Source organism: Cornus florida, unplaced genomic scaffold (genome assembly GCF_030987335.1).
Source record: "Cornus florida cultivar Cherokee Brave unplaced genomic scaffold, ASM3098733v1 CherokeeBrave_3.0.0_Hap2_Chr02, whole genome shotgun sequence".
Taxonomy (NCBI): domain Eukaryota; kingdom Viridiplantae; phylum Streptophyta; class Magnoliopsida; order Cornales; family Cornaceae; genus Cornus; species Cornus florida.
In genome coordinates, this window is record NW_026775572.1 from 68,690,978 (window position 1) to 68,715,966 (window position 24,989).

The window sequence follows — 24,989 nt, forward strand, 5'->3', positions numbered from 1 at the left end:
GGAAAAGGGCCCATTATAGTCGATGACCTTGTTCAAAAGACCAGTCTACTTTTCACCCCTCAGATTATGGCTCTACCGTTACTCAAGAAGTTTAAGATGCCTTATCTCAAGAGTTTCAACTGAACTCGGGACCCCCTTGACCACTTAGAAACTTTTAAGTCGCTCATGAACTTACAAGCTATTACAAATGAGATTATGTGCAGGGCCTTCTCTACCACCTTTAAAGAGTCAACTCGGGTTTGGTTTAATAAATTGAAACTGGGATCTATCCACGATTTTAATAAGCTCAGTAAGAAGTTTATTGGGCATTTTATTCTAGGAAGGAGACATAGGAAACCACCTACCTATATATTAAATGTTTAACAAGAGAAAAGGGAGATGTTGCGTGATTTAATTAGCAGGTTTAATACCGAGATGTTGCAGGTTGTTGAAGTGGGTGACAAGGTGGCTCTTACAGCCTTCATGGGAGGGCTACAACTTTCCAAATTCTTGTTTTCTCTGTCAAAGGATCCACCAGGTACTATGGCAGAACTATTGATTAAGGCACAAAAACATATGAACGCTGAAGATGCCATGAATTCTCGAAAAAATAAGGAAGCCAATGATAAGAAAGGAGACAAAAGGAGGCTGACTGCCAACTCCAAAGATGAGAGAGACGCCAAGTTTAAGAAACATGCTAGCGATAGGCACAGGGGGCATAATAGCTACACCAACTTTACTCTCTTGAACACTCAAATCAGTCAAATCCTCCTACAAATCTAAGATGATTTCACTTTAAAGTGGCCCGCCAAGTTGAAATCAGATCCAACAAGGTAGGCGAGGGATAAGTACTGCATGTTTCATAGAGATTATAGTCATACTACAAACGAGTGCTTCGACCTGAGGAACCAGATAGAAAGCCTAATTTGCCGAGGACAGTTGCGCAGATACATGATTGATCGTGAGAAGAACGTGAAATAAGAGTGATTTTAGGAGGATTTGTTGGTGGCGGAGAATCAAGCTTAGCATGAAAAACCCCATGAGGAATGCTTTCTCTTAATTAGGAACCAACTGGTTAGAAACCCTGCGAAGGAGACAGCTGGATCACCTTTGGAGCGCAGAACACCTTATAAAGTACTAATAGTGAAGTTGAAGTCCAACATTAGCATTACTTTTAGTTTTATGTTGCATAGTGCTAGTTTCGTATCGTTTTTTAGCTTTATTTTTCATATTTAATTGGCTTTACAACTAGATAATAGTTCGAATCTTAATTAAGTACATTTTAGTTACACAAACTTTTGATATGGTGTTTGTCTTTAATTTCAATTTGTTTTAACATTAAAGCGTTATGTACTATAAGAGTCGGGGCTGAATGAATCCTGTAATTCTCGTCTCCGTATTATAAGGGATTAATATTAAGTATTCCGTGATATAGGGGTCCAGGCTAAATGATTCCCGTAATTCTAGTCCTAGTGTTATAAGGGATTAACATTAAATACCCTGTACTATAAGGGTCCGGGCTAAATAAATCCGATAATTATCGTCCCCGTATTATAAGGGATTGACATTGAAGTGCTTTGCATTACAAAGGTTTGGGTTGAATGAATCCCGTGATCCTCATCCTTGTATTATAAGGGACGATGCCCCGTATTAAAGTGGTAATAGGCATACCGCCAATCTTATCTTTGAGAGAGAACACCTTGATCATGTGTTACCATCCACCTCTTAAAGAAGTGCACCGCCACATGTCAGCATGCCACCTGTTTGAGGTCCTTCCTGCCTTTTAGGCAGCTTTCCTCTAACCACCTCACATCAAGTTCGACCTCGCATCATGGCAGCGTGCCACCTCGCCACGTGGCATCCTCTCACTTGGGTTGAGGAGTTGCCACATGGCAGCCTCCACCAGCTCGGCCACGTAGCAGCATGCCACTTTGGTTGACGAGCCGTCACGTGGCAGCCTCTCGGGTAACCATGTGGCAGCATACCACTTAGGTTGACGAGCTTCCACGTGGCAGCCTCTAACTCAGCCACATGGCAGCGTGTGCTAGGGGGAGGGTTTGAACCCTAGACTCTTAGCATATTAGTAAGAGGTTCTAACCATATGGGCAAGAGGTTCTAACCAGATGGGCCACATGAGCCCATGTGCATTTATTCAGCAAACAAAATATTTATTAACTATTGTACTGGTTGAACTGGTTTAAAAAGTATATCATCACTAAATATTTCTTCATAGTATTTGTTAATTCAGGATGGAGAAGAATTGAAGACATAAATATTTACATTCTCTAAGTTTGACATGCAAACACGAGAATGAGGGGCAATTGATAAGGAATTTTCATCTAGGAAGTTTGACCGTCATACGAAGTTTATAAAGATGGTTAAGTTCCAGCATCTTGGATAAAGATGAGGAGAGGTTCCTCATCTGTGTTGGAAAAGTAAATTGTATAACTTTCCCATTTTAATGCAACTTGATACCTTTATAAACAATATGGTTCAAGTCAACAGAAAAGGTACAACATAAATCCCTAAGAAAATCCTTTCACCTTCTTTCTATCCTCCTGATCTAGCACTGACTTGATCATTGGAGGCTCTTAGGCCGGTATCACATCGGTGCCTTCCCAATCATCCTTCTCTTTCTCTTTCTCTTTCAGGTACGATGTCGTTTTGGGTCGCCGCAAAATCTTGCATCAACAAGAACCTTAATTTATATAATTCACTTAAAGTTTTTTATAATTGTATTTTGATTTGGTATTTTTTTTGCTTTTTATATAATTCACTTAAAAATAAAAAAAATAATACATTAACTTTTAAAATGAGATTTTTATTTTGGTATACCAAAAAAAGAACAATACTTAGGTCCTTACTAGTGAAGATTTACACCATACTCGCGGTAAATGTGGATCAATAATAAATAAACACATTTTATTTTAATTACCAAATGGTAGATGGTAATCAAATCACGGTGAGTATGGTGTAAATAAGTATTGCCTCCCAAAAGAATAGAAAGGGCAACTCGTTTTTTTAAGAAAAAAATTTTCTATTTCTTTCACTACTGCGAAGTCCCCCACTCTCTTCCCTCACGCCATTCTCCACCATAATTTTCAGGAACTCACTTTCCCTCTCTTTCAAAAAGAGCGGACCCCAGAGAATCCTAGAGAGCGAAACAGAAATCAACAACTCTAGTTTTTTTTCCCCAGAAACAAAAAGAAAGGAAAAGGAAAACTGCAATCACCACTCAGCAAAGAAGGCATTCTTGAAGATTTCACATACCAGGTACACACACTCTGAATCCATATACCTAACCTTCATTTGGTTGCCGAGGAAAAAAAAATGAAGATTCTGTAGTGTTTCGTAAAGAAAAATTATAATACTGCCAAATAGGTTGATTCAGGTCAACTAAGCTGAATTGTCAAATTAATTACGCTATAAGTTGAGTGTTCTTGTTTTGTCTCAATGTAATAATTGAGACTGTAAAGCTGTATTTTATTTTCTTTTCCATATTTTCTCAGCAACCAAACAGTGGGAACCTTGTAAATATAACTTGATTTAACTAAGCATATGAGTGTTCTCTTCGAAATCGTACTTGGATATATAGTAGATACTAAACCTAAATGTTCCACCATCCTTCTTTCCTAGTTGGATTAAGTATAGGTTGTGCCTTTTGCAAGAGATTGCAGGGTCAGTTTCATTATATGGCTTTCTCTGTAATGTGATGCTAGTGATCACTATAGTTAGAAGTTGGAAAACTAATTTGTATATCATGTACCCATCGGTGGACTGTGATCCATAAGAAAGAAGCAATGCTGCCATTGTGGTTGAGAGTTCTGCATCTTCTCAGGTTTCGGGTATCGATCCCTTTCATTTTTCAAATCTCTTTTCCTAAAATTTTTACCCCTCAAATTGGAAGTATATATCAGCTTATGTTTTGTGTATATATATAGCAGTTACGCTAGTGCTGGGGTTAGGGTTAAGTCATATTGTCAAAACTCAGAATTTTGATCTCATGGAGTCTTTTTCCCTACTCTCTTGCTTCTATGACGGCAGTGACTAAACAGGGTTTAGGTTTATAACTTCAACAAAGATTTGATATTAAGAACTGAATCCCCTAATTCAACCCCTCTCCCAATTTCATCTGAATTCTTCTCTCTGATGTCACTGGTTCCTTTGTTTTGTTCTGTATGTATTGCAATAGCGACCATAAAAAATAAATACGTATTGTTGTGTATCTACTCCTTTTAAATGTTTATTAGAAATTAACTATAAAAAAAGACAGCTTATCCTTTCCAGAGGGGAGATTAGTGTAATTTAGTCTTTAAAATAGTATGCTTTTAATAACCCTGCGGAGTAGCTCAGCTAGTCAGGCCTTGGGTTTGTTCCCCAATGGTCACCAGTTCGAGTCTCCGCAGGCCACTGAAGGCTTACCCAGTCGTTAACTTCAGAGCCTCATGGGATAAGTTGAGGTGCGTATAAGTTGGCCCAGACACCCACGATTATCAAAAAAATAGTATGCTTCCAGCACCAACTGCTCTCTCGTCAATTCACTTACCTGATCCTAGAGTGTGTTTTACGGCGACGACGCTTCAATTTGATGAACTTCATCTTTAAAACATAAAGTTCTCAAATAAAGACAAAATCAAAATTACAACTCAACATGCTGGTTTTGATTGAAATTTGCCAACACTAGCAAATGATTATGAGAACATACAAAATTATTATACGTTTGAACAACTCCTATCACGTCTTTTAGGAGTTGAACAACTTTCAAACGTTTTATTTTTTAATTGAAATTTAACCTGATTCCTCTTATATTTGGATAATTATTTTTACAATGAGGTTGTCTTGTGCTAAAAATACTCCACAAATACCTTATTCAATACTTATTTTTCATTTGTGCTGTCATTTATAATATTCAATATATTTATTTTCTAATTCATATTCTTTATATTGATAGGAATAGCATGAGACAAACAGCAGATCAACTCAATTTTTCAATGTGAAGCCTAACCTAGGTTTAAAAAATTTAATAGTTTGTTAGACTTTGACGACAACCAATATTCAATATAGTTTGTTAGAATAGGAGGATAATTAGAATAATTATCATTCAATTCTTACACATTTTATATTTGTAATCAAACGTTAGAATGAGAATCATCATTTCACTCCCATTCCATTCTCACATTACTGCATACCAAATGCAACATTAAGAGAATGAAATAAATGATAATTGAAAAAGACAAGAAAAAAAAAAAAAAAAAAAACCCCCACTTCATCAACATAGTCAAATTCCATTCAGAAATAAACCAGTATATTCACACTATTATCTAAGAATGAAGAAATCAATCTAAGCATATACGACCATTCACTGAGATGAATGAAGAAATCAGTCTAAGCATATACAACCATTCACTGAGATTTTAAGACAAAAAAACAGATAAAGTACAAGAAGCCCTCATTCTTTTTATTATGTTTGTATAAATTTCTATATTTTCAATATTTGGAGCAAATTGTCTTCTGATAGTCAATTTTGACCAAATTTTTTAATAAAAATTCTAAAATGCCCTTAGATGCAACTATGCAAGGAATTTTTTTAGCACATCCTTCATGTGGACCCTATTAAGATGGTGCTACCGCGTGGACCCTATTAAGATGCTACCTCGTAAGGTTGGCTATGCACAAATTTTTGCCACGCACATCAGCAATAAAGCAGTAGTTGGCTGTAATATTTGACCATTGAATTTGTATATGACTGGCTTTTAGCGCCATTCCGATGGCCTTATCCGATCAATTAGTTTTTGCACATCCTCTTTGCTTCTGTCCAGATTCCCAAAAAAAAAAACAGAAAAAAAATGAAAATACTTGCAACCATTACCACCATCTACCTCTTCTTCCAGTACCATCTTAGATTTATAGTCAGCAGTAACTCTATTTCCCCTTATCGCCCCTTGGATGATTTCGCCCTGAACTGCGGCTCTACTGGCAACTCATTTGCTTTTGATGGCCGGGAATGGATTGGAGATATCACCAATTCTAAATTTACTTCATCACAAGTACTCAAAGGCAAATCAACGAGCTCAAAAACCATCCACCAATCACTTTTCGTTGACCTTGTTCCCTACATGACTGCTAGGATCTCTCGTTCTCAATTCACTTACACATTTCAATTAAGACCGGGTCAGAAATTCATTCGCCTGCACTTTCTTCCAGCTTCATACCATGGCTTCGATAGATCAAAAGCCCTTTTCACTGTTAAAGCTGGTCCTTACACCCTTCTTGACAACTTCAGCGCTTCCCTTGCTGCTGATGCTCTGGGTGTAAAATATTTTGCTAAAGAATTTTGCGTCAACATTGAACAAAATCAAGTTTTTAGCATAACATTCTCTCCGTCTACAAGTAGTGCAACTGATGATGATGTTTATGCTTTTATCAATGGAATTGAGGTCGTCTCCATGCCCACTGGTCTTTATTACTCTCCCGGTGATGATTTGGGTGCTCGTGTCGTTGGCAACAAGTTTCGATACTATATTGATAACAGCACTGCACTAGAGATGGTTTACCGCTTAAATGTTGGAGGAAGATCCATTTTGTCAGTCGAAGAAGATTTGGACATGTACCGTGTGTGGTCCGAGGACAAGAATTACTTGTTACAATCAGGTGTATTATCAGTTACCAGTACCACAAAGGCTGTGATCAAGTATGCTAACATACCCACCTACACTGCACCAATGAAAGTATACAGAACATCTTGGTCAATGGGTCAAAACAAAGTAGCAGATCAGATGCATAATTTAACATGGAAATTACCTGTGGATTTGGGATTCAGGTACCTGGTTAGGCTCCATTTCTGTGAGCTTGAATCCACGACCACTGAGAGCGGCAGCCCAAGGGAGTTTTCTATCTTCATAAACAATCAGATTGCTGAGACTAATGCAGATGTAGTGAAGTGGAGTGGTGGGTACGGGGTTGCACTATACAGGGACTATGTGGTGAAAATAGAAGGAAACAAATTCGAGGGCAAGCATAATCTCATTGTAGCTTTGCAGCCCCAGCATGACTCAGATGCTGATCCAATCCTAAACGGTATAGAAACATTTAAGTTGGCCAACCCGGACAACATTCTTGCCGGTCCCAACCCCGCGCCAACAGCACATTCTTGCCGGTCCCAACCCCTGCATGGAAAATTCGTTTTAGCTTTTGGAAGCCACAATGTAATTACAACAGGTGTGATACTAATACTCACTCTCTTGAATATCATAGTTTACCAGTTAAATACTTGGGGATCAAACTCTGGAGAAAAGAACTTATCATCATCAACACTGTCAAAGGAGGGAGTGTGCAGACGTTTCTCGTTTGCAGAGATCCAGTTAGCGACCAATAACTTTGGTGATGAATTCATCATAGGGAAAGGCGGATTTGGTAATGTGTACAAAGGCCTTATCAATAATGGAACCAAGACTGTTGCCATAAAGCGGTTGAAATCGGAGTCCAAACAAGGGTTTGTTGAGTTCTGGATGGAGATTGAGACCCTTTCGACAATCCGGCACGATCATCTCGTCTCTTTGATAGGCTACTATGAAGACTCCCAGGAGATGCTCCTAGTCTATGAATATATGGACAATGGGAGTCTTGCTGATCATCTCTACCAAGCTAGAAGAAAGGGTGATGTCAATTCTCCTCTCTCTTGGGAACAACGGCTCATCATCTGCATTGGTGCCGCACGTGGATTGGCCTACCTTCATACCAGTAGGGACGCCCATCATGGAGTCATACACCGCGACGTGAAAAGCTCAAACATACTGTTGGATAAAAATTGGGAAGCTAAGATTTCTGACTTTGGGTTGTCTAAAATGGACAATGCAGGTCAGTCACAAACCCACATTAGCACTGCCGTTAAAGGTACATTTGGGTACTTTGATCCAGAGTATTTCTTCACTTGTAGGCTGACAAAGAAATCCGACGTGTACGCCTTTGGTGTGGTATTGTTTGAAGTGCTTTGTGGGAGGCCGGCGGTTGATGTAAGACTTGAAGAGGAGCAACATAGTCTAGCACAATGGGCCAAACATTGCATCAGAGAGGGAACACTTGATCGAATAGTTGATCCCAGCGTGAGGGAGCAAATATCGCCTTCTTGCTTGAAGGTGTTTGCCGAAATTGCCACCAAATGCTTGCACAATAATCCAAATGAACGGCTTACAATGGCTGGAGTGGTGGCTGGCCTGGAGTATTCATTCTCAGTGGCAAGTGGTGGGGATGAGGTATATCCAACTGGGCAGATCTTGCCCACCCACAATTTGAGAATCTTCACATTTGCAGAATTGAAAGCCGCAACTAGAAATTTCGGAGCTGATACAGTGTTGGGAGAAGGATGTTTCGGGAAAGTTTACAAGGGTCGGCTTGATGAGAGGGCGACATCTAAGAACGGAAGTGGAATGGTCATTGCTGTCAAGAAGTTGAGATCTGATAGCATGCAAGGATTTGTAGAGTGGAAGGTAGTTCAACTGTACTCAGTCAGTCATTTTACTTATTTGATCTTGGGTGCTTTTAATTTGCCTTTCATAGCTCAATACGGAATACTTGTCATGTATTCAATCTCAGAATCATAGACTAGAATTTAATTATTTCTTCTTTTCATGTATGCCTAAATTTTTTATATTTGTGCATTTCCATGTAATTGAATAGTTGGTTGATCAAGAAACAGTTTTCTAATGTGAATTGATGGTTCCACAAGCTTTGTTCAATCAACAAACTGCTAATGGTCACCTAAAACAGTATTTAATTAAATACGAAATTTTCCTTGGACTTAACTTTATTGGGTTGGGTTGGGTGGGGTTTGAGGAATTGATATGCCTCTTGTCATCTCTATTTTTGTGAGATAATATTCTTACCTAGTAATTTGTTTCTCTAATTTGGCTCTTCTCTATTGTCCACATTCTTAAAATATTATTGTAGTATGAGAAGTGAAACTATTCCTCATATTTCTAGATTTCCTAAGTGGAATTTATAGAAGTTCTTCTAAATGCTGTCATTTATTTGTTTTTTCGTTTATTTCTGCAGTCTGAAGTGAATTTCCTAGGAAGGCTTTCTCATCCTAACCTTATTAAGTTGCTGGGATACTGTCGGGAGGGTGAAGAGCTGCTCCTTGTCTATGAATTCATGCAAAAGGGTAACTTGGACAACCACCTTTTTAGAAGTAAGTCTGTGTGTGTGTGTGTGTGTGTGTGTGAATTAATGCAAATGTGCTAACATACTAGTCAGTTGAATTCATTTAATTGGTTCACTCTACACCAAATGCTTTGACTAGTGCAGGGGGATCAGATGTTCAGTCACTTCCATGGGGCATACGGCTTAAGATTTTAGTGGGAGCAGCTCGGGGCCTGGAATTCTTACACACGGCAGGAAAACAAGTAATTTATAGGGACTTCAAGACAGCGAATATATTGCTTGATGCGGTAAGTTATGTGCAATCAACAGATTAATATCACGTGATATATAAAGGATTATGAACCCCTAAACTGATTCTAACATATTTTTTTCATTTGTGGTCCTTTTCTGCAGTCCTATAATGCCAAGATATCAGACTTTGGTCTGGCAAAATTAGGCCCCTCTGAGGGTAATTCCCATGTGTCGACACGAGTTATGGGCACAAATGGCTATGCTGATCCTGAGTATATTGCGACAGGTAACCCCCCTGAACCTTTTTGAGCTTCATCTTTTCTAAGGCTAAAGTTGATCAGAATCGAAGTTCTGCCCTTTGCATGATCTAAAGCCACTTGAGCTTGGCCATAACTAAATAAATGGTGTCATATTACTGATATCATGCTTATGTAACAGGACGTCTGTGTGTAAAGAGCGACGTGTATAGTTTTGGCGTTGTATTGGTTGAAATGCTAACAGGCTTGCGGGTAGTTGACCGAAATCGTCCAACTGGGCAACATAATCTGGTTCACTGGATTAAACCACGATTATGTAACAGAAGGAAGTTGAAGGGCATAATGGACTCCCGGTTTGAAGGGAAATATCCTTCCAGAGCTGCTACACAAATGGCTCAACTTGCTCTAAGATGTCTTCATCGTGACCCCAAAGAAAGGCCATCAATGAAAGAAGTTGTGGAGAATCTAGAACTGATTGAAGCAATTAATGAAAAACCAAAGATCTAGCCTAGCAACCTTCGTACCATCGTTCCCAAGAGTAAGATAAAAATCAAGCCTAGCAACACTGATCACCACTAGAGTGATGACTTTGGTACTACACTTCCTATGAAGAGCTCTTTGCATAGATGTTTTTGTTGGTTGTTTCTTACATTTAACCCCCCTATTTCCTCTATTATTCAATGCCTCCATATATGTAATGAATTTTGTTGTTGTAGTGGTGATTTGTGTTAAGCATTTGAAACTTTTAGCACTAAAACTTTAGTTATTTCTGTAGTTTGTTGAGACATTGTTGTTTATGCTTGGGGGAATTTATTTGTAGTGACAATTAGGAGCCCTAATGGTCGTGGTGATGATGAAGGTCCTTATATTGCTTAAATCAAGAGTTGGACTTGACTTCAAGGTAGGATTATTCCTGAGACTCTTCCATCTGAGCAACCTTGACAGATAGTCATTTTTCTTTGTTTTAATTTTCTTTCCATGATTCTTTTTTTGTGTTAACTTATATTGACCAAATTGATCGAAAATATAGTAAGTGGATGAAAATAGGCACACCAATGAGCTCTCTCAAAAGACCTCTCATATCTTGAGATTGTCAAAAGTTGCTAGAATGAAAATAAGGCACTCCAATGGGCTCTCAAAACATGGAATGATAATAGTGTCAAAAAATAGCATTTTGAATGAAATGACTGGAGCATAATTGCAAAAATGTAGAATTTTGACACTGTAGCACCTCTCAAAATATCGATTTGGCATGGAAATATAGCATTTTACATTGGAGATGCTCTAACTGAAAAACTTGAATGGGCTCAAGAAAAATTGGGAAGAGCAGAGGAGATGAGGAAAGAACTGAGGAAAACAATTTCTGACCTATGCTCCGAGTTAGCCAAGAGCTAGTTGAAGACCTCTCCTACTGTCACAAAAATCTCTTTGCCGAAGCTGAAGCAAAACTGCAGTACACGGTTGACTCACCCTCTATTTATCCCCCATTGATACAAAACCCATGCTTGATGTAGGTGCATCTTCATCTTTTCCGGCCACGGTCGCCGTCCCTGAAGTTTATCCAGCAGCTCAGGTAAACCCAATTTCCAATTCAAATTTTGGTTCTCAGAAAGATACAGGCTGTAAATTGATGAAGTTGAAATTTAGAGGACTTCACAATGAGAGCTTTAAAGAACAGCACAAACCAATACACTAAAATGAAAAACATTGCTACAGGATTCATAATTCTTTACTTTACTTGCTGAAAATTCATAATAAATAATGAGAATGTTCAACGATGAAACACTAAACATTTTTTATACAGACCAGAAGAGAATCACATTATATTTGACAAATGCTAGAAAGTAAGTTGAGGTTGAAAACTTCGGTCGATACATCGAGACAATCATACAACTGCAACTTTCCTCTAAGCTCTCAGCTGGAAAATACAAAACAAAACAAGCACGATAAACAGTTACCGACGCAAATAACATAGTCAATTAAGTCCAGATTTACTAAAACCATAACTGCAAACAGTTTGGTAACAGCATGTATGTCCGCGTGAGTTATTTTCAGTTTCATTGCAAAAATAAATATGTTTATGAGTGATCTTACACTGTTAGGTTATCTGATATATTTGCTCTGGTAAGAACAATATGAATCATAATCTGTATTGAGACGGTGAGAAGTATAAGACAATCCTAAAATCTGAACATAACGCACCTATAACATAAATGTGAGTACATGATGATGCTTAAGGGAGAGATCCATACTAACAGCACTGTAGATCAAGGATTAAGTTAAAGATGGAAAATTGAGAAAGTGAAATATTTGATAGTTCAACCCAAAAAACAAAAGAACAAATGTCAAAAGCTTGCCCTGATGTTCAAAGTAGTATACCTGGTTTTTTTTGTATATAAAAATAATTATTATAATAATAATTAAATAAATAAAATTATAAAAAATAATTCTTATAACTGCCTTGAATACTAAACAATTAAACATATTAAAGAGTACTGTTGAAAATAAGAGATTTAGAAGCTTCTATGCAAACAGACTTGTAAAGATGTTTTAATAGAATCAAATATAAAATTCTTTGCAGATATTCGTATAAGACATCTAAAGCCTCAGTGGGAGTTTAATTCTATGGTTTATCTTCTTTCAACTCCATTTTTGCTGGCCTTAATTCAGAGGGAGACAGAAAACAATTAATATCACATATTTACAGGAAAACAAATCACAAAAAGACGAACAAAGTTTTATTGAAGTGGATAAAATGCATTGATGCAATGGCTTAAATTAATGAACACAGCAGAGAGTTGGTATTTTTCAAAGATTAGGTAGTTTAGTCACTGTCTTGAAAATAAATTTTTATAACTTGGGAAATTGTTAGTCTTTAAATGAGGTTGTTTGGAAATTGTATGCTGATGACTTTTCGACTACTTGTAAGCTCTAAGGCAAAAAATATGATTTAACAATAAGAAAAACTAACAAATGTAACATAAATGGATAAAATAACATGAAAAAATTAAGAAAAAGTAATTACATTAAAGCATTAAAAAAAAGAAATATCACCTAAACCAGATGTGTAACCAGATGGAAGATGTTATTTTAGATAGCCCAATTTTATTTAGCTGGTTGTACATTTGCAATAAGATAGTGATGCTTTATGTTAATTTTTAGTTGTCAAATCTTTCTTTAATTACTTTACAGAATTTCTACTCCTATTCCCACTAAATTAAATTTCAAAGAGTTATTGCAAACCAACTGATATAAAAGCACTCAACAAAACAATACTAAAATAAAAGCAAGGGAATTAATTATGGAAAGAAAAAAAAAAAAGGCAAGGGAATGAAGGGAGACGGAATTTGTGCAGCATGCATACAGCATAACAAAATCAAATGAAAAGACATTAATATTTAAATAAAATTCATGTCTTTTCTCTTTTGCCTTATGATAAGAATATGCAATAAAGAAGACAAACTAATAACCAAATAGAAGATCTTTTAGCATTCTTTTGAAATTGGAGACACAAGGTTTTTCGTCTTCTTTAAGCTAATGTACATGCATAGTGAAGTGTTCAACTAGAGACAAGGGGTATTCCACATCTTGTAACGTTGAGGATATTTTTCACATCACACACTATTTACTATGCATGTACTTTCACGCTCTAAAGGATTGCAATTAGAGTACATTAGAATTTTAGGTTTTGGGTTGAAAGAATGGGAAAATAAGCATTGTAGCCAATCAAGCATAAAAATTCTCATTATATTCTATCCTTTATAAATGCGAGTTCATTGTCAACAATGTTGACCCTATGTTGAGCATAATCATCCATTAAAGTCAGTCCTAGATTGAGCTTAATCATCCATTTAGAAATATTTCTCCTACCATTTAAGAATTTGGGTCAACTATATGTCGCACAATTTGAATGTAGACATTATTTTCCTCCACCTATCTCTTATTTACAAGATGTGCCATATACAATTTATTAGGTATGATCATCTAAAGGATCAAGTAGAGCAAAAAGGCTAAGGTGTGAAAAAAGGGGAAGGAAGAAGTTGAGAGAAAATGGAAGGCAAGCAAAGCGAGGCAGGCAACAAAAACTAAGAGGGCAACAATGTAAAACCAAGCAGCAGAAACTATGATTGCAACTGGGCTATTTAAAGGACAAAGACAAACTGGGCTATAGAAAATAACAACCAGCAGGAAACAATATTCCAACAGAAACAAAAATGCAAGACAACACTATTCTTCCACCAGCAGGCATATTTTCTAAATGCAAACAAACATAAAGCATCAATTTCAAAACATCAGAATTTCAGCCAAGATCATAATCATGGATATTCCATACAACCTTGAGCCAAATATTAGAAGGGGCAAGTTTAAACTCTATCCAGCCTAAGTAGTCTAAATCTAACAGCATTGAAAATTGCAGCTTCCAAATAAGACATGCATAAACACGTAAAAATTATATTTATATCATTCATAAACATATAAATTCACATATATAATATTAAACAATTACCTCTGAAAACAAGTACGACTAAGTTCTTCTAACAAACTTGGCAGGCCATGCAACTATTCCTCCCTTAGCTTCTTAAAGCTAAATGTAGTGTATAACATACTTGCGGTCTTGCCAAAGCTAGCCAAAAAAAAATGAACATATTCGAAGTATAGTTAGTCCACAAAAAGAGAGGAAAACATGCTTGTAATTCTGTTTTTTGTTATAGTCCTATATTTTCACTTCCATAATTATACCATATGTGTTTTGCTAAAATAAAAATAAATAAAAAAATAAAATAAAACATGAAAAACAAAAAGGCAAAAAAAGAATAAGAGATGTATATGAACAAACAAGCAAAAAAAAAGAAAAAAAAAAAGAAAAAGAACTAATAGAAGAACTTAATTCAAAAACGTGAGGAACAAAAACCAAAAGCAAATTTGGAACCCATTTTCATCCAATACTCAGAGAATCTGTTCACCTTTAAAATTTGCCAAAAAAATTTAGTGCTGCAAAAGGGTATAAGGACTCCATTCAAACAAACAATGGCCCATTAACTAAGGAATACCACTATATAGCAATGCTTTATATTATACCAGCAGTGTACGATAATACAGATAAAAAATAATAATAAAAAAAAAATAAAATAAAAAATTGTCTCCAGCAATTTACCACAAGCATGTCCTAAAATCTGCACTCAGAATTCAACTAGAGCTAAACTATATAGAGTATTTATGCAGTCTAAAGTCTATTTGACTATGGCCTTTCCTACAATAGGTAACATAGTTGCAAGTAAAACCTTCTAGTTGTGATATTTTGAGTGATGTTATATATTAAAGTCTTAAAGAGGAAAAATAAAATAAAAAGGGATAGAAGAATTTTATTACTAGGTCAAGCCCAAAAAGGGAGACAACCTAAACTTCCACTCTATATCAAAAATAGGACCTAAATCATGCTTTCAGGGTTTTGCTAATATGCTTTGTGCTAGTTTATGTCACAGTAAAAAAAATTCAAAGATTAGGTTAATGATTGCAAATTTGAATTTCTGTGAACTGTAATACTGCCTTGTCCGTGAGAAAGAGCGAAAACCATGAGAAATAGAAAAGATGAGGCTCTTACCGGTGGTGACGACGATCGTAGGTCGGCGGGGTGAGAGAAATGACCGTGAATTGCAGACATAGTAGACGTTTGGCTGGAATTAGGGCTAGAGTGTTCTCTTTTCTTTTCTTTTTGTGGTACTGGTGCGAAATTTTAAAGGATAAACTGCAATGACTTTTCCGAAATTTAAACTAATTGTAACTAAATCTGAAATTTGTCATTTTATTATAATGTGACTCCTGAGATTTTCTTCATTTTGCGATGACCTCCATCCATACAAAAAATAATATTTTTTATTAAAAAATTTATCATTAACAATGTAGAAAGACGTTGTTACTCTTGTAAGGTAAACAATTGACCATAAAATTCATGTTGAGTGGACCAAACTACCCTTAAACCACACCACAGACCATTCTCTCTCTCTCCAGCGCACCTTCACCGCTTCACTGCCGCCGTCACTTCTCTGCTAAATCGATACGTAAAATCCAAATCAAATAATGAATTTTGCACACTTTTAATAACTGAACGACAATATGAACCACACAATGACGAGAGAATCCAAGCTCTCTAAAACCCTAAAATATGGATACTCAACCAACTGATCTCAACGACTATTCACCTTCATCGACCATCGTTAACTTCGACTCTCCAGTCCCTCTTCTCCGAGGACCTCTCGCCGCCGGTTTACCGGACGACCCATCTACCGGAATTTTCGTCCTGGCATTCAAGAACGCCCAATCTTGGTTCTCCGCATACAAAGCTTGCGAATCCCATATCACCACACAATGCGAGGTCGGTGCCGGAATCGGCTGCGCCATCAGCGCATCGAGCAAGTGTAAGCCCGTGGTGGAAAACTGTATTGGGTAGATCGAAAATGGACTTTACGGATAGAGCCAAATGCGAAGAGCGTTTTTACCTAAAAAAAAAAAAATGCGAAGAGCGTGAAATGGCGATCTGTGTCCAGGCTTCCAAAGAGAAATTTGCGAAGGATAAGTTTTTGCCGGCATTTAGAGATGCTCGAATTGTGTTTAGTGATAGGAAGGTGGATTGGAAGGAGACTTCAAAGTTGATTTATTCGGCATCGTTGTCGTCGTCTATGTTGCATACGAGTTTAGGGTTTGATTCGATTGGGTTGGACCAATTAGGGTCTTGGATTGAATCCAAGTGTGTTTGAAGTGACAAATTGCAGAGGGAGTGACTTGTTAGGCACCAATTATAGAAAATCACAAGCTGGTTTTGCGTCTCAAAATTTGGTGAATTGGAATTTCCAATCACTGCTATTTTTTGGCGATGGAATCGAGTATGAGAACAACATCGTCCAGTGAATTTCAGGAGAGCGTTTATGAGTCAAGTTCCATTTCCCTGAGCGTCATGGACAATGGATCGATGATGGTGGTGGTGTTGGGTTAAGATGGATCGGTGATGGTGGTATTAGTTCAGAATTGATCAACAATGGTGGTGTTCTTGGTTGGTGGTGAGAGGTGGAGGTGTGGTCGGAGGATGGTGATTGTCTCCGATGTGAACTCGCGATGCTCCATCTGCTTCAATGGTTGTGCTTGGTGGCAACCGTGATAGTGCAGAGTAACAGAGAAGATTAAGGGAATATTGAAAAAAAATAAATAAAAAGAAAAGAAAGAAGAATATTCTTTTGGGTAAAAGGGTCATTTGTTATTTTTAAGATAAAAATCATTTCAAGTGTATAATAGGAAGCTAGGGTAAATAAGTAAATTTTACATAAAATCTGATAGAGGGATGTCTTTGCAAAAAAATAACAAACCTCAAATTTAGTTACAATTAAATCAAATCTCAAAGGAGTATATTATAGTTTGCCCAATTTTAAAATAGCCTGAGAAATTAAGCGGTAAAATTTGTCATGACAAATGGTCCTAGTTTTGAAAAAAAAAAAAAATCCTTCATTTAATTTTGGAGAGAGTTATTAAACTCATAAAACCTCGAATCCATTTTGATTAGTAATTAAAATATAAATAATATTCTTTAATTAGCTATTAAATTGTTTTTCTTCCAAAGTAAGGGACAACTCAAATATCAATTTTTTTTTTTTTTTAATTACCTTTATTTTTACCTTCGCAACAATATAGCTATTTTGACACTTGATAAGAGAGATACAACTAGATTACAAATACGGATTCAAGTTACCAACTTTGGCGAAAGTTTCCTTTTGGAGAAGGAATTTTCCTTTTCTTCTTCTTTCCATTCTCATCAACTTATGACTTTTTTGGACAATTTTCTAAGTATAATTATATTTTACAATTAAAGCCATGAAATAAGTAAAAATAATAAAACAATGTAAAATCATAAATAAACTACTATTAAGAGAATAAAACATGCAAGAAAAGGAGTTTAAATGTATAACATTCAGCGCCTAACAGAATTCTACCTAACTGATTGGCCTTAAAATCATTTTTCGCTGTGAAAGAGTAATAATATTTGGGCCAAAGCGTTAGGCAAAATTTTTTGACCGAATACATTTGATTGGTTAATAGTGCTAGAGATAAAGAAGTGGAGGGCACTTTTATTTATTTATTTATTTTTACATTTTGGCATGCATTCATCAACATAGTCAAATTCTATTTAGAAATAAATCAATATATTCACACTATTATCTAAGAATGAATAAATCAATCTAAGCATGTATGACCATTCAATGAGATAAAAGAAGAAATCAGTCTAAGCATATACAACCATTCACTGAGATTTTAAGACAAAAAAAGATAAAGTACAAGAAGCCCTCATACTATTTATTATAGCCGGTATAAATTCCTATATTTTCAAGGACAATACTTGCCTACTCACCGGTGAATAAAAAATTCATGCTTACCCCTGATATAGCGCAAAATTAGTGGAACGCATGTCCCTATAATATAAAATAATAAAAATTAAAAGATTTGAGAGATTATCCAGATTAAACCCAATATGATCCAAATCTAACTCTCTGTCCCCCTTTCTCTCAGGCTACTTTGGTTTCTCTTTTTGTTCAGGGAGTGAATCAGAAGGGGATCTAGTAAAAAATAAAAATAAAAAAGCTAAAATTCTTAAATAAAATAATATTATAAGATACAAACAAAGTTTTGGATGATAAATACAAAGAAAAACTATAAATGTAATAATACATAGGTATTTGTTTTCCGCCAAAAGAAAAAGAAGACAAGAAATAAGTAATAACAATCTATCCTGCAATCAACAAGTCATCTATCAAACTATGTCAATCAGATTTTATATAATTTGGTGTACTTTAGATAAAAACAATTGATACGTATACATAAGGATTACACATTAAACCATGAAACATAAATTAAAGTTAAAACTTCTGGTATTAATAGATTAGGGTTTTAGCGAAGTAGTTTGAGAGAGGGAGAGTTAAATTAAGAGTTGATTTGCATCCTTTTGGGTTGACTTGGCAAGCATTCAATTTTTTATATATATATTTTTTTATTTTCTATTTTAGGGACACTTGTCACATTATTTTTGCTCCACATTAGGAATAACCCGCGCGTTTCTACACCGTGTGTATCTCTCTCTCTCTCTCTCTGTGTTCTCTTCCATCACTCTCTTCTCTGCTTAGATTGGGTGGGATTAAAAAAAAAAAAATAGGAGAAGGTAGAAAATTGAGAGAAGAAAAGAGACCAGGTCGATATAATCTATTTATATTCTTTCATACTACCAATTTAATTCAAATAAGCCTTTTTCTTGCTTCGATTATGAACCCAATTATTAAACAGAGATTCTATCCCCTGCGTAAATTAATTAATTCAGGCTATCGCTGTCACAGGGTAAAAGAGGCCGAGCCACAACTCCATTGGTCAATATGTTTGCACTTACTGATTAATGAAGAGGAAAACAACAAAAACGAACAATTCTAATGCTCTCTTCTTCATTCATCTGTATTTAAAAAATTTACTAATAAAAGCATATCTTAGCTTAAAAGGTTTTTAGCACATCCTTCATGTGGACCTTACTGAGATGCTAACGTGTATGGTTGGGTATGCACAAATTTTTGCCACCCGCATGAGCAATTAAGCTGATGTAATTGGCTGCAATATTTGACTATTGTATTTGTATAATATGGTAATAGCAATTTTAACAATATATTTATGGATCAACCACTCCAGAAGAGAAAAAGAAAGAAAAGAAAATGTATGGATCAACCACTCCAGAGGAGAAAAAGAAAGAAAAGAAAATGAAATGGGACGACTAATTTTGGCTGTTGCAATTGCAAGCTTTTTTTATGTGAAGCCACCTAATTGTCAGCCCCACACTAATGCAAATCCTAACAAAACTGTTTGCCGATGGCCTTATCTCTTTCCCATCGATTAGTTTTCGCTCATCCTCTTGTTTCTGTCCGGATTCCCAAAAAAAAAATTAAAAAATTAAAAAAATGAAGCTTCCTCTGCTTGGAATCATTATCAATATCTACAAGCTCTTTTTTGTTTGGCAGATTTTAGTTTTTGCTCATCCTCTTTGCTTCTGTCCAGATTCCCAAAAAAAAAAAGAAAAAAAATGAAGCTTCCTCTACTTGCAACCATTACCACCATCTACCTCTTCTTCCAGTACCATCTTAGATTTATAGTCAGCAGTAACTCTATTTCCCCTTATCGCCCCTTGGATGATTTCGCCCTGAACTGCGGCTCTACTGGAAACTCATTTGCTTTTGATGGCCGGGAATGGATTGGAGAGTTCACCAATTCTAAATTTACTTCATCACAAGTACTCAAAGGCAAATCAACGAGCTCAAAAACCATCCACCAATCACTTTTCGTTGACCTTGTTCCTTACATGACTGCTAGGATCTCTCGTTCTCAATTCACTTACACATTTCAATTAAGACCGGGTCAGAAATTCATTCGCCTGCACTTTCTTCCAGCTTCATACCATGGCTTCGATAGATCAAAAGCACTTTTCACTGTTAAAGCTGGTCCTTACACCCTTCTTCACAACTTCAGCGCTTCCCTTGCTGCTGATGCTCTGGGCGTAAAATATTTTGCTAAAGAATTTTGCGTCAACATTGAACAAAATCAAGTTTTTAGCATAACATTCTCTCCGTCTACAAGTAGTGCAACTGATGATGATGTTTATGCTTTTATCAATGGAATTGAGGTCGTCTCCATGCCCACTGGTCTTTATTACTCTCCCGATGATGATTTGGGTGCTCGTGTCGTTGGCAACAAGTTTCGATACTATATTGATAACAGCACTGCACTAGAGATGGTTTACCTCTTAAATGTTGGAGGGAGATCCATTTTGTCAGTCGAAGAAGATTTGGATATGTACCGTGTGTGGTCCGAGGACAAGAATTACTTGTTACAATCAGGTGTATTATCAGTTACCAGAACCACAAAGGCTGTGATCAAGTATGCTAACATACCCACCTACACTGCACCAATGAAAGTATACAGAACATCTTGGTCAATGGGTCAAAACAAAGTAGCAGATCAGATGCATAATTTAACATCGAAATTACCAGTGGATCTGGGATTCAGGTACCTGGTTAGGCTCCATTTCTGTGAGCTTGAATCCACGACCACTGAGAACGGCAGCCCAAGGGAGTTTTCTATCTTCATAAACAATCAGATTGCTGAGACTAATGCAGATGTAGTGAAGTGGAGTGGTGGGTATGGGGTTGCACAATACAGGGACTATGTGGTGAAAATAGAAGGAAACAAATTCGAGGGCAAGCATAATCTCATTGTGGCTTTGCAGCCCCAGCATGACTCAGATGCTGATCCAATCCTAAACGGTATAGAAATATTTAAGTTGGCCAACCCGAACAACATTCTTGCCGGTCCCAACCCCGTGCCAACAGCACATTCTCCCACATCATGGACCCTGCATGGAAAATTGGTTTTAGCTTTTGGAAGCCACAATGTAATTACGACAGGTGTGATACTAATACTCACTCTCTTGAATATCATAGTTTACCAATTAAATACTTGGGGATCAAACTCTGGAGAAAAGAACATATCATCATCAACACTGTCAAAGGAGGGAGTGTGCAGACGTTTCTCGTTTGCAGAGATCCAGTTAGCGACCAATAACTTTGGTGATGAATTCATCATAGGGAAAGGCGGATTTGGTAATGTGTACAAAGGGCTTATCGATAATGGAACCAAGACTGTTGCCATAAAGCAGTTCAAATCGGAGTGTAAACAAGGGTCTGTTGAGTTCTGGATGGAGATTGAGACCCTTTCGACAATCCGGCACTATCATCTCGTCTCTTTGATAGGCTACTATGAAGACTCCCAGGAGATGCTCCTAGTCTATGAATATATGGACAATGGGACTCTTGCTGATCATCTCTACCAAACTAGAAGAAAGGGTGATGTCAATTCTCCTCTCTCTTGGGAACAACGGCTCATCATCTGCATTGGTGCCGCACGTGGATTGGCCTACCTTCATACCAGTAGGGACGCCCATCATGGAGGCATACACCGCGACGTGAAATGCTCAAACATACTGTTGGATAAAAATTGGGTAGCTAAGATTTCTGACTTTGGGTTGTCTAAAATGGACAATGCAGGCCAGTCACAAACCCACATTAGCACTGCCATTAAAGGTACCTTTGGGTACTTTGATCCAGAATATTTCTTCACTTGTAGGCTGACAAAGAAATCCAACGTGTACGCCTTTGGTGTGGTATTGTTTGAAGTGCTTTGTGGGAGGCCGGCGGTTGATGTAAGACTTGAAGAGGAGCAACATAGTCTAGCACTATGGGCCAAACATTGCATCAAAGAGGGAACACTTGATTGAATAGTTGATCCCAGCGTGAGGGAGCAAATATCGCCACCTTGTTTGAAGGTGTTTGCCGAAATTGCCACCAAATGCTTGCACAATAATCCAAATGAACGGCTTACAATGGCTGAAGTGGTGGCTGGCCTGGAGTATTCATTCTCAGCGGCAAGTGGTGGGGATGAGTTATATCCAACTGGGCAGATCTTGCCCACACACAATTTGAGAATCTTCACATTTGCTGAATTGAAAGCCGCAACTAGAAATTTCGGAGCTGATACAATGTTGGGAGAAGGATGTTTCGGAAAAGTTTACAAGGGTTGGCTTGATGAGAGGGCGACATCTAAGAACAGGAGTGGAATGTTCATTGCTGTCAAGAAGTTGAGTTCTGGTAGTATGCAAGGATTTGAAGAGTGGAAGGTAGTTCAACTGTACTTAGTCTGTCATTTTACTTATTTGATCTTGGGTGCTTTTAATTTGCCTTTCATAGCTTTATACGGAGTACTTGTCATGTATTCAATCTCAGAATCATAGACTAGAATTTAATTATTTATTCTTTTCATGTATGCCTAAATTTTACAAGTCTGCTGTAGCTAAAATCTATACCTTTTGCCTTTCAAAAAAAAAAAAAAAATGTATGCCTAAACTTTCTATATTTGTGCATTTCCAACTAAATGAATAGTTTGTTGATCAATAAACAGTTTTCTAATATTCGTATTTGTTTTTTCATTTATTTCTGCAGTGTGAGGTGAATTTCCTAGGAAGGCATTCTCATCCTAACCTTGTTAAGTTGCTGGGCTACTGTTGGGAGGGTGAAAAGCTGCTCCTTGTCTATGAATTCATACAAAAGGGTAGCTTGGACTACCACCTTTTTAGAAGTAAGACTGTGTGTGTGTGAACAGTGTTATTAAAGGCTCAAGGCGCTAGAGGTGCTTTGGAGCCTAGGCGCAATGCGAAGCGCATGCGCGCCTGAGTGAAGTGAGGCCCACAATTGAAATTTTAAACTACCATAGAAACATTCATATCTCATAAGTCGTATCAAAATTCTAAAAATTAATATCAAATATAAAAAAGTAAATCCATCAACTACATAAGCATTCAAAAAGCATAAATCAGAGCAAAAATTTGTTTTCTTGAAAGGCAAAACATAATTCGTTCTTTTGAATGGAAAAACAGAGCAAAAAAAGAAATAAATCTATTAACAAAACCTAAAAAACTGTTAACATAAAAAGGAGGGAAAAAAAAAACAGAGCCCAAAAAAAAAGAGCCAAAAACAAAAGAAATAGATGAAGAGAGAGAATGTGTGAAGAAAAAGGAGAAAAAACAAAGACGCAAGAAAAAAAAATTAAAAAAAAAAAAATAAGAAGAAGACAGAGAGAGAAGAGAACAGAGAGAAGTAGAGGAGAAGAGAGAAGAAGAAAGAACTGACATAGCTTCATTGTTCATGTCTGCAACTAGGGCCTCGTCGTTAGTCTCAATCTCACTCTTTCTATATTCGGTTGACACGTTTGACTCTTGGGCTTTCTTATTTGTTTATTCTTTTGAACAAAAGTTCCTTCGCTCATAAGCTAGGCTTTCTTATTAGTTTATTAAATTGCCAAAAGTACCCCTTTTGGCTTAAGAAATAGAATAATCAATTTTTTTAAAAAGAAAAACAATGAGGCGCACCTAACAAATAGGACGAGGCACAACCGAGGCACGGGCCTAGTAAAAATCAATGAGCCTAGGATGACAACAGGCACTAGACCGATGCCTTGAGCCTAGGCGCACCTTTAACAACACTGTGTGTGAATTAATGCAAATGTGCTAGTGAATATTAACACACTTTTCTTCTACAAGTCAGTTGAATTCATTTAATCGGTTCACTCTACACCAATTGCTTTGACTAGTGCAGGGGGACCCGCTGCTCAGTCACTTCCATGGGGCATACGGCTTAAGATTTTAGTGGGAGCAGCTCGGGGCCTGGAATGCTTATGTAACAGGACGTCTATATGTAAAGAGCGACGTGTATGGTTTTGGCGTTGTATTGGTTGAAATGCTAACAGGCTTGCGGGTAGTTGACAGAAATCGTCCAACTGAGCAACATAATCTGGTTCACTGGATCAAACCACGATTATGTAACAGAAGGAAGTTGAAGGGCGTAATGGACTCCCGGTTTGAAGGGAAATATCCTTCCAGAGTTGCTACACAAATGGCTCAACTTGCTCTAAGATGTCTTCATTCTGTCCCCCAAAAAAGGCCATCAATGAAAGAAGTTGTGGAGAATCTAGAACTGATTGAAGCAATTAATGAAAATGAGCCTAGCAACATTGATCACCACTAGAGTGATGACTTTGATACTACACTTCCTATGAAGAGCTCTTTGAATTGATGCTTTTGTTGGTTGTTTCTTACATTCATCAAGTCCCCTATTTCCTCTATTATTCGATGCCTCGATATATGTAATGAATTTTGTTGTTGTAGTGGTGATTTGTGTTAAGCATTTGAAACTTTTAGCACTAAAACTTTTGTTATTTCTGTAATTTGTTGAGACATCGTTCTTTATGCTTGGGGGAATTTATTTGTAGTGACAATTAGAAGTCCTAATGGTTGTGGTAATGATGAAGGTCCTTATTTTGCTTAAATCAAGAGTTGGACTTGACTTCAAGGTAGGATTAATCCTGAGACCCTTCCATCTGAGCAACCCTGACAGATAGTTATTTTTCGTTGTTTTAATTTTCTTTCCATAATTCTTTTTTGTGTCAACTTATATTGACAAAATTGATCTAAATATTATTTTGGATAAGGCTTTGTTGGGTTGAATTGCATTTACTCATCTTTCAGGTGAAAGTTCAGATAGCATGAAGAATAATTGTTTGTTATTTTCCCTATTAAATTGCCAACTCCTTAAAGTAGAAACAATTCATTTTTAAGGTTTGTTTCTACTTAAAGAAGGCATGCATCAATATACTTTTCATTCGGATAGGTGTAGCGGGTGGGCGCTTGCCCATTTACCCAAAAGCTCGAACTGTTGGGTAATGCTGCATACCCACTCATTT

The 24,989-nt window shown here is 36.8% G+C and overlaps 1 protein-coding gene, 2 long non-coding RNA genes and 1 pseudogene across 11 annotated transcripts in view; 2 read left to right on the top strand and 2 right to left on the bottom strand.

The window, feature by feature from the left end:
- Positions 1-5,241: 5,241 nt before the first annotated feature.
- Positions 5,242-10,409, top strand: LOC132295250 (receptor-like protein kinase FERONIA). Of its 4 annotated transcripts, none has more exons than XR_009478388.1 (5): positions 5,242-8,465; positions 9,031-9,166; positions 9,283-9,425; positions 9,554-9,655; positions 9,808-9,944. XR_009478388.1 is itself a non-coding variant. In XM_059793435.1 (5 exons), the coding sequence occupies exons 1-5, from the start codon at positions 5,826-5,828 to the stop codon at positions 10,131-10,133; spliced, it is 3,354 nt and encodes a 1,117-aa protein (XP_059649418.1). In that variant the 5' UTR covers positions 5,243-5,825; the 3' UTR covers positions 10,134-10,409. The 4 variants fall into 4 exon arrangements, 3 of the variants coding, with proteins under 3 accessions (XP_059649419.1, XP_059649418.1, XP_059649417.1); XM_059793435.1 differs by having other exon boundaries at positions 5,243-8,465; positions 9,547-9,655; positions 9,808-10,409; XM_059793434.1 differs by having other exon boundaries at positions 5,245-8,465; positions 9,532-9,655; positions 9,808-10,409.
- Positions 7,022-16,775, bottom strand: LOC132295252 (uncharacterized). 5 transcript variants are annotated; one of them, XR_009478392.1, is made up of 5 exons: positions 15,229-16,769; positions 14,134-14,250; positions 11,433-11,544; positions 10,995-11,246; positions 7,022-7,145 (listed from the first exon to the last, which is right to left on the bottom strand). It is a non-coding gene; the product is annotated as an uncharacterized LOC132295252 (long non-coding RNA). The 5 variants fall into 5 exon arrangements; XR_009478391.1 differs by lacking the exon at positions 7,022-7,145 and having other exon boundaries at positions 10,661-11,246; positions 15,229-15,670; positions 15,827-16,775; XR_009478393.1 differs by lacking the exon at positions 7,022-7,145 and having other exon boundaries at positions 10,661-11,176; positions 15,229-16,763.
- Positions 16,776-19,305: 2,530 nt separating this feature from the next.
- Positions 19,306-24,778, top strand: LOC132295254 (receptor-like protein kinase FERONIA; annotated as a pseudogene).
- Positions 20,984-24,989, bottom strand: part of LOC132295255 (uncharacterized) — a 41,020-nt gene continuing 37,014 nt past the window's right edge. For both annotated transcript variants that reach the window (XR_009478396.1, XR_009478397.1), the window contains one exon: positions 20,984-21,051. This is a non-coding gene — a long non-coding RNA (uncharacterized LOC132295255). The remainder of the gene's footprint in view (positions 21,052-24,989) is intronic.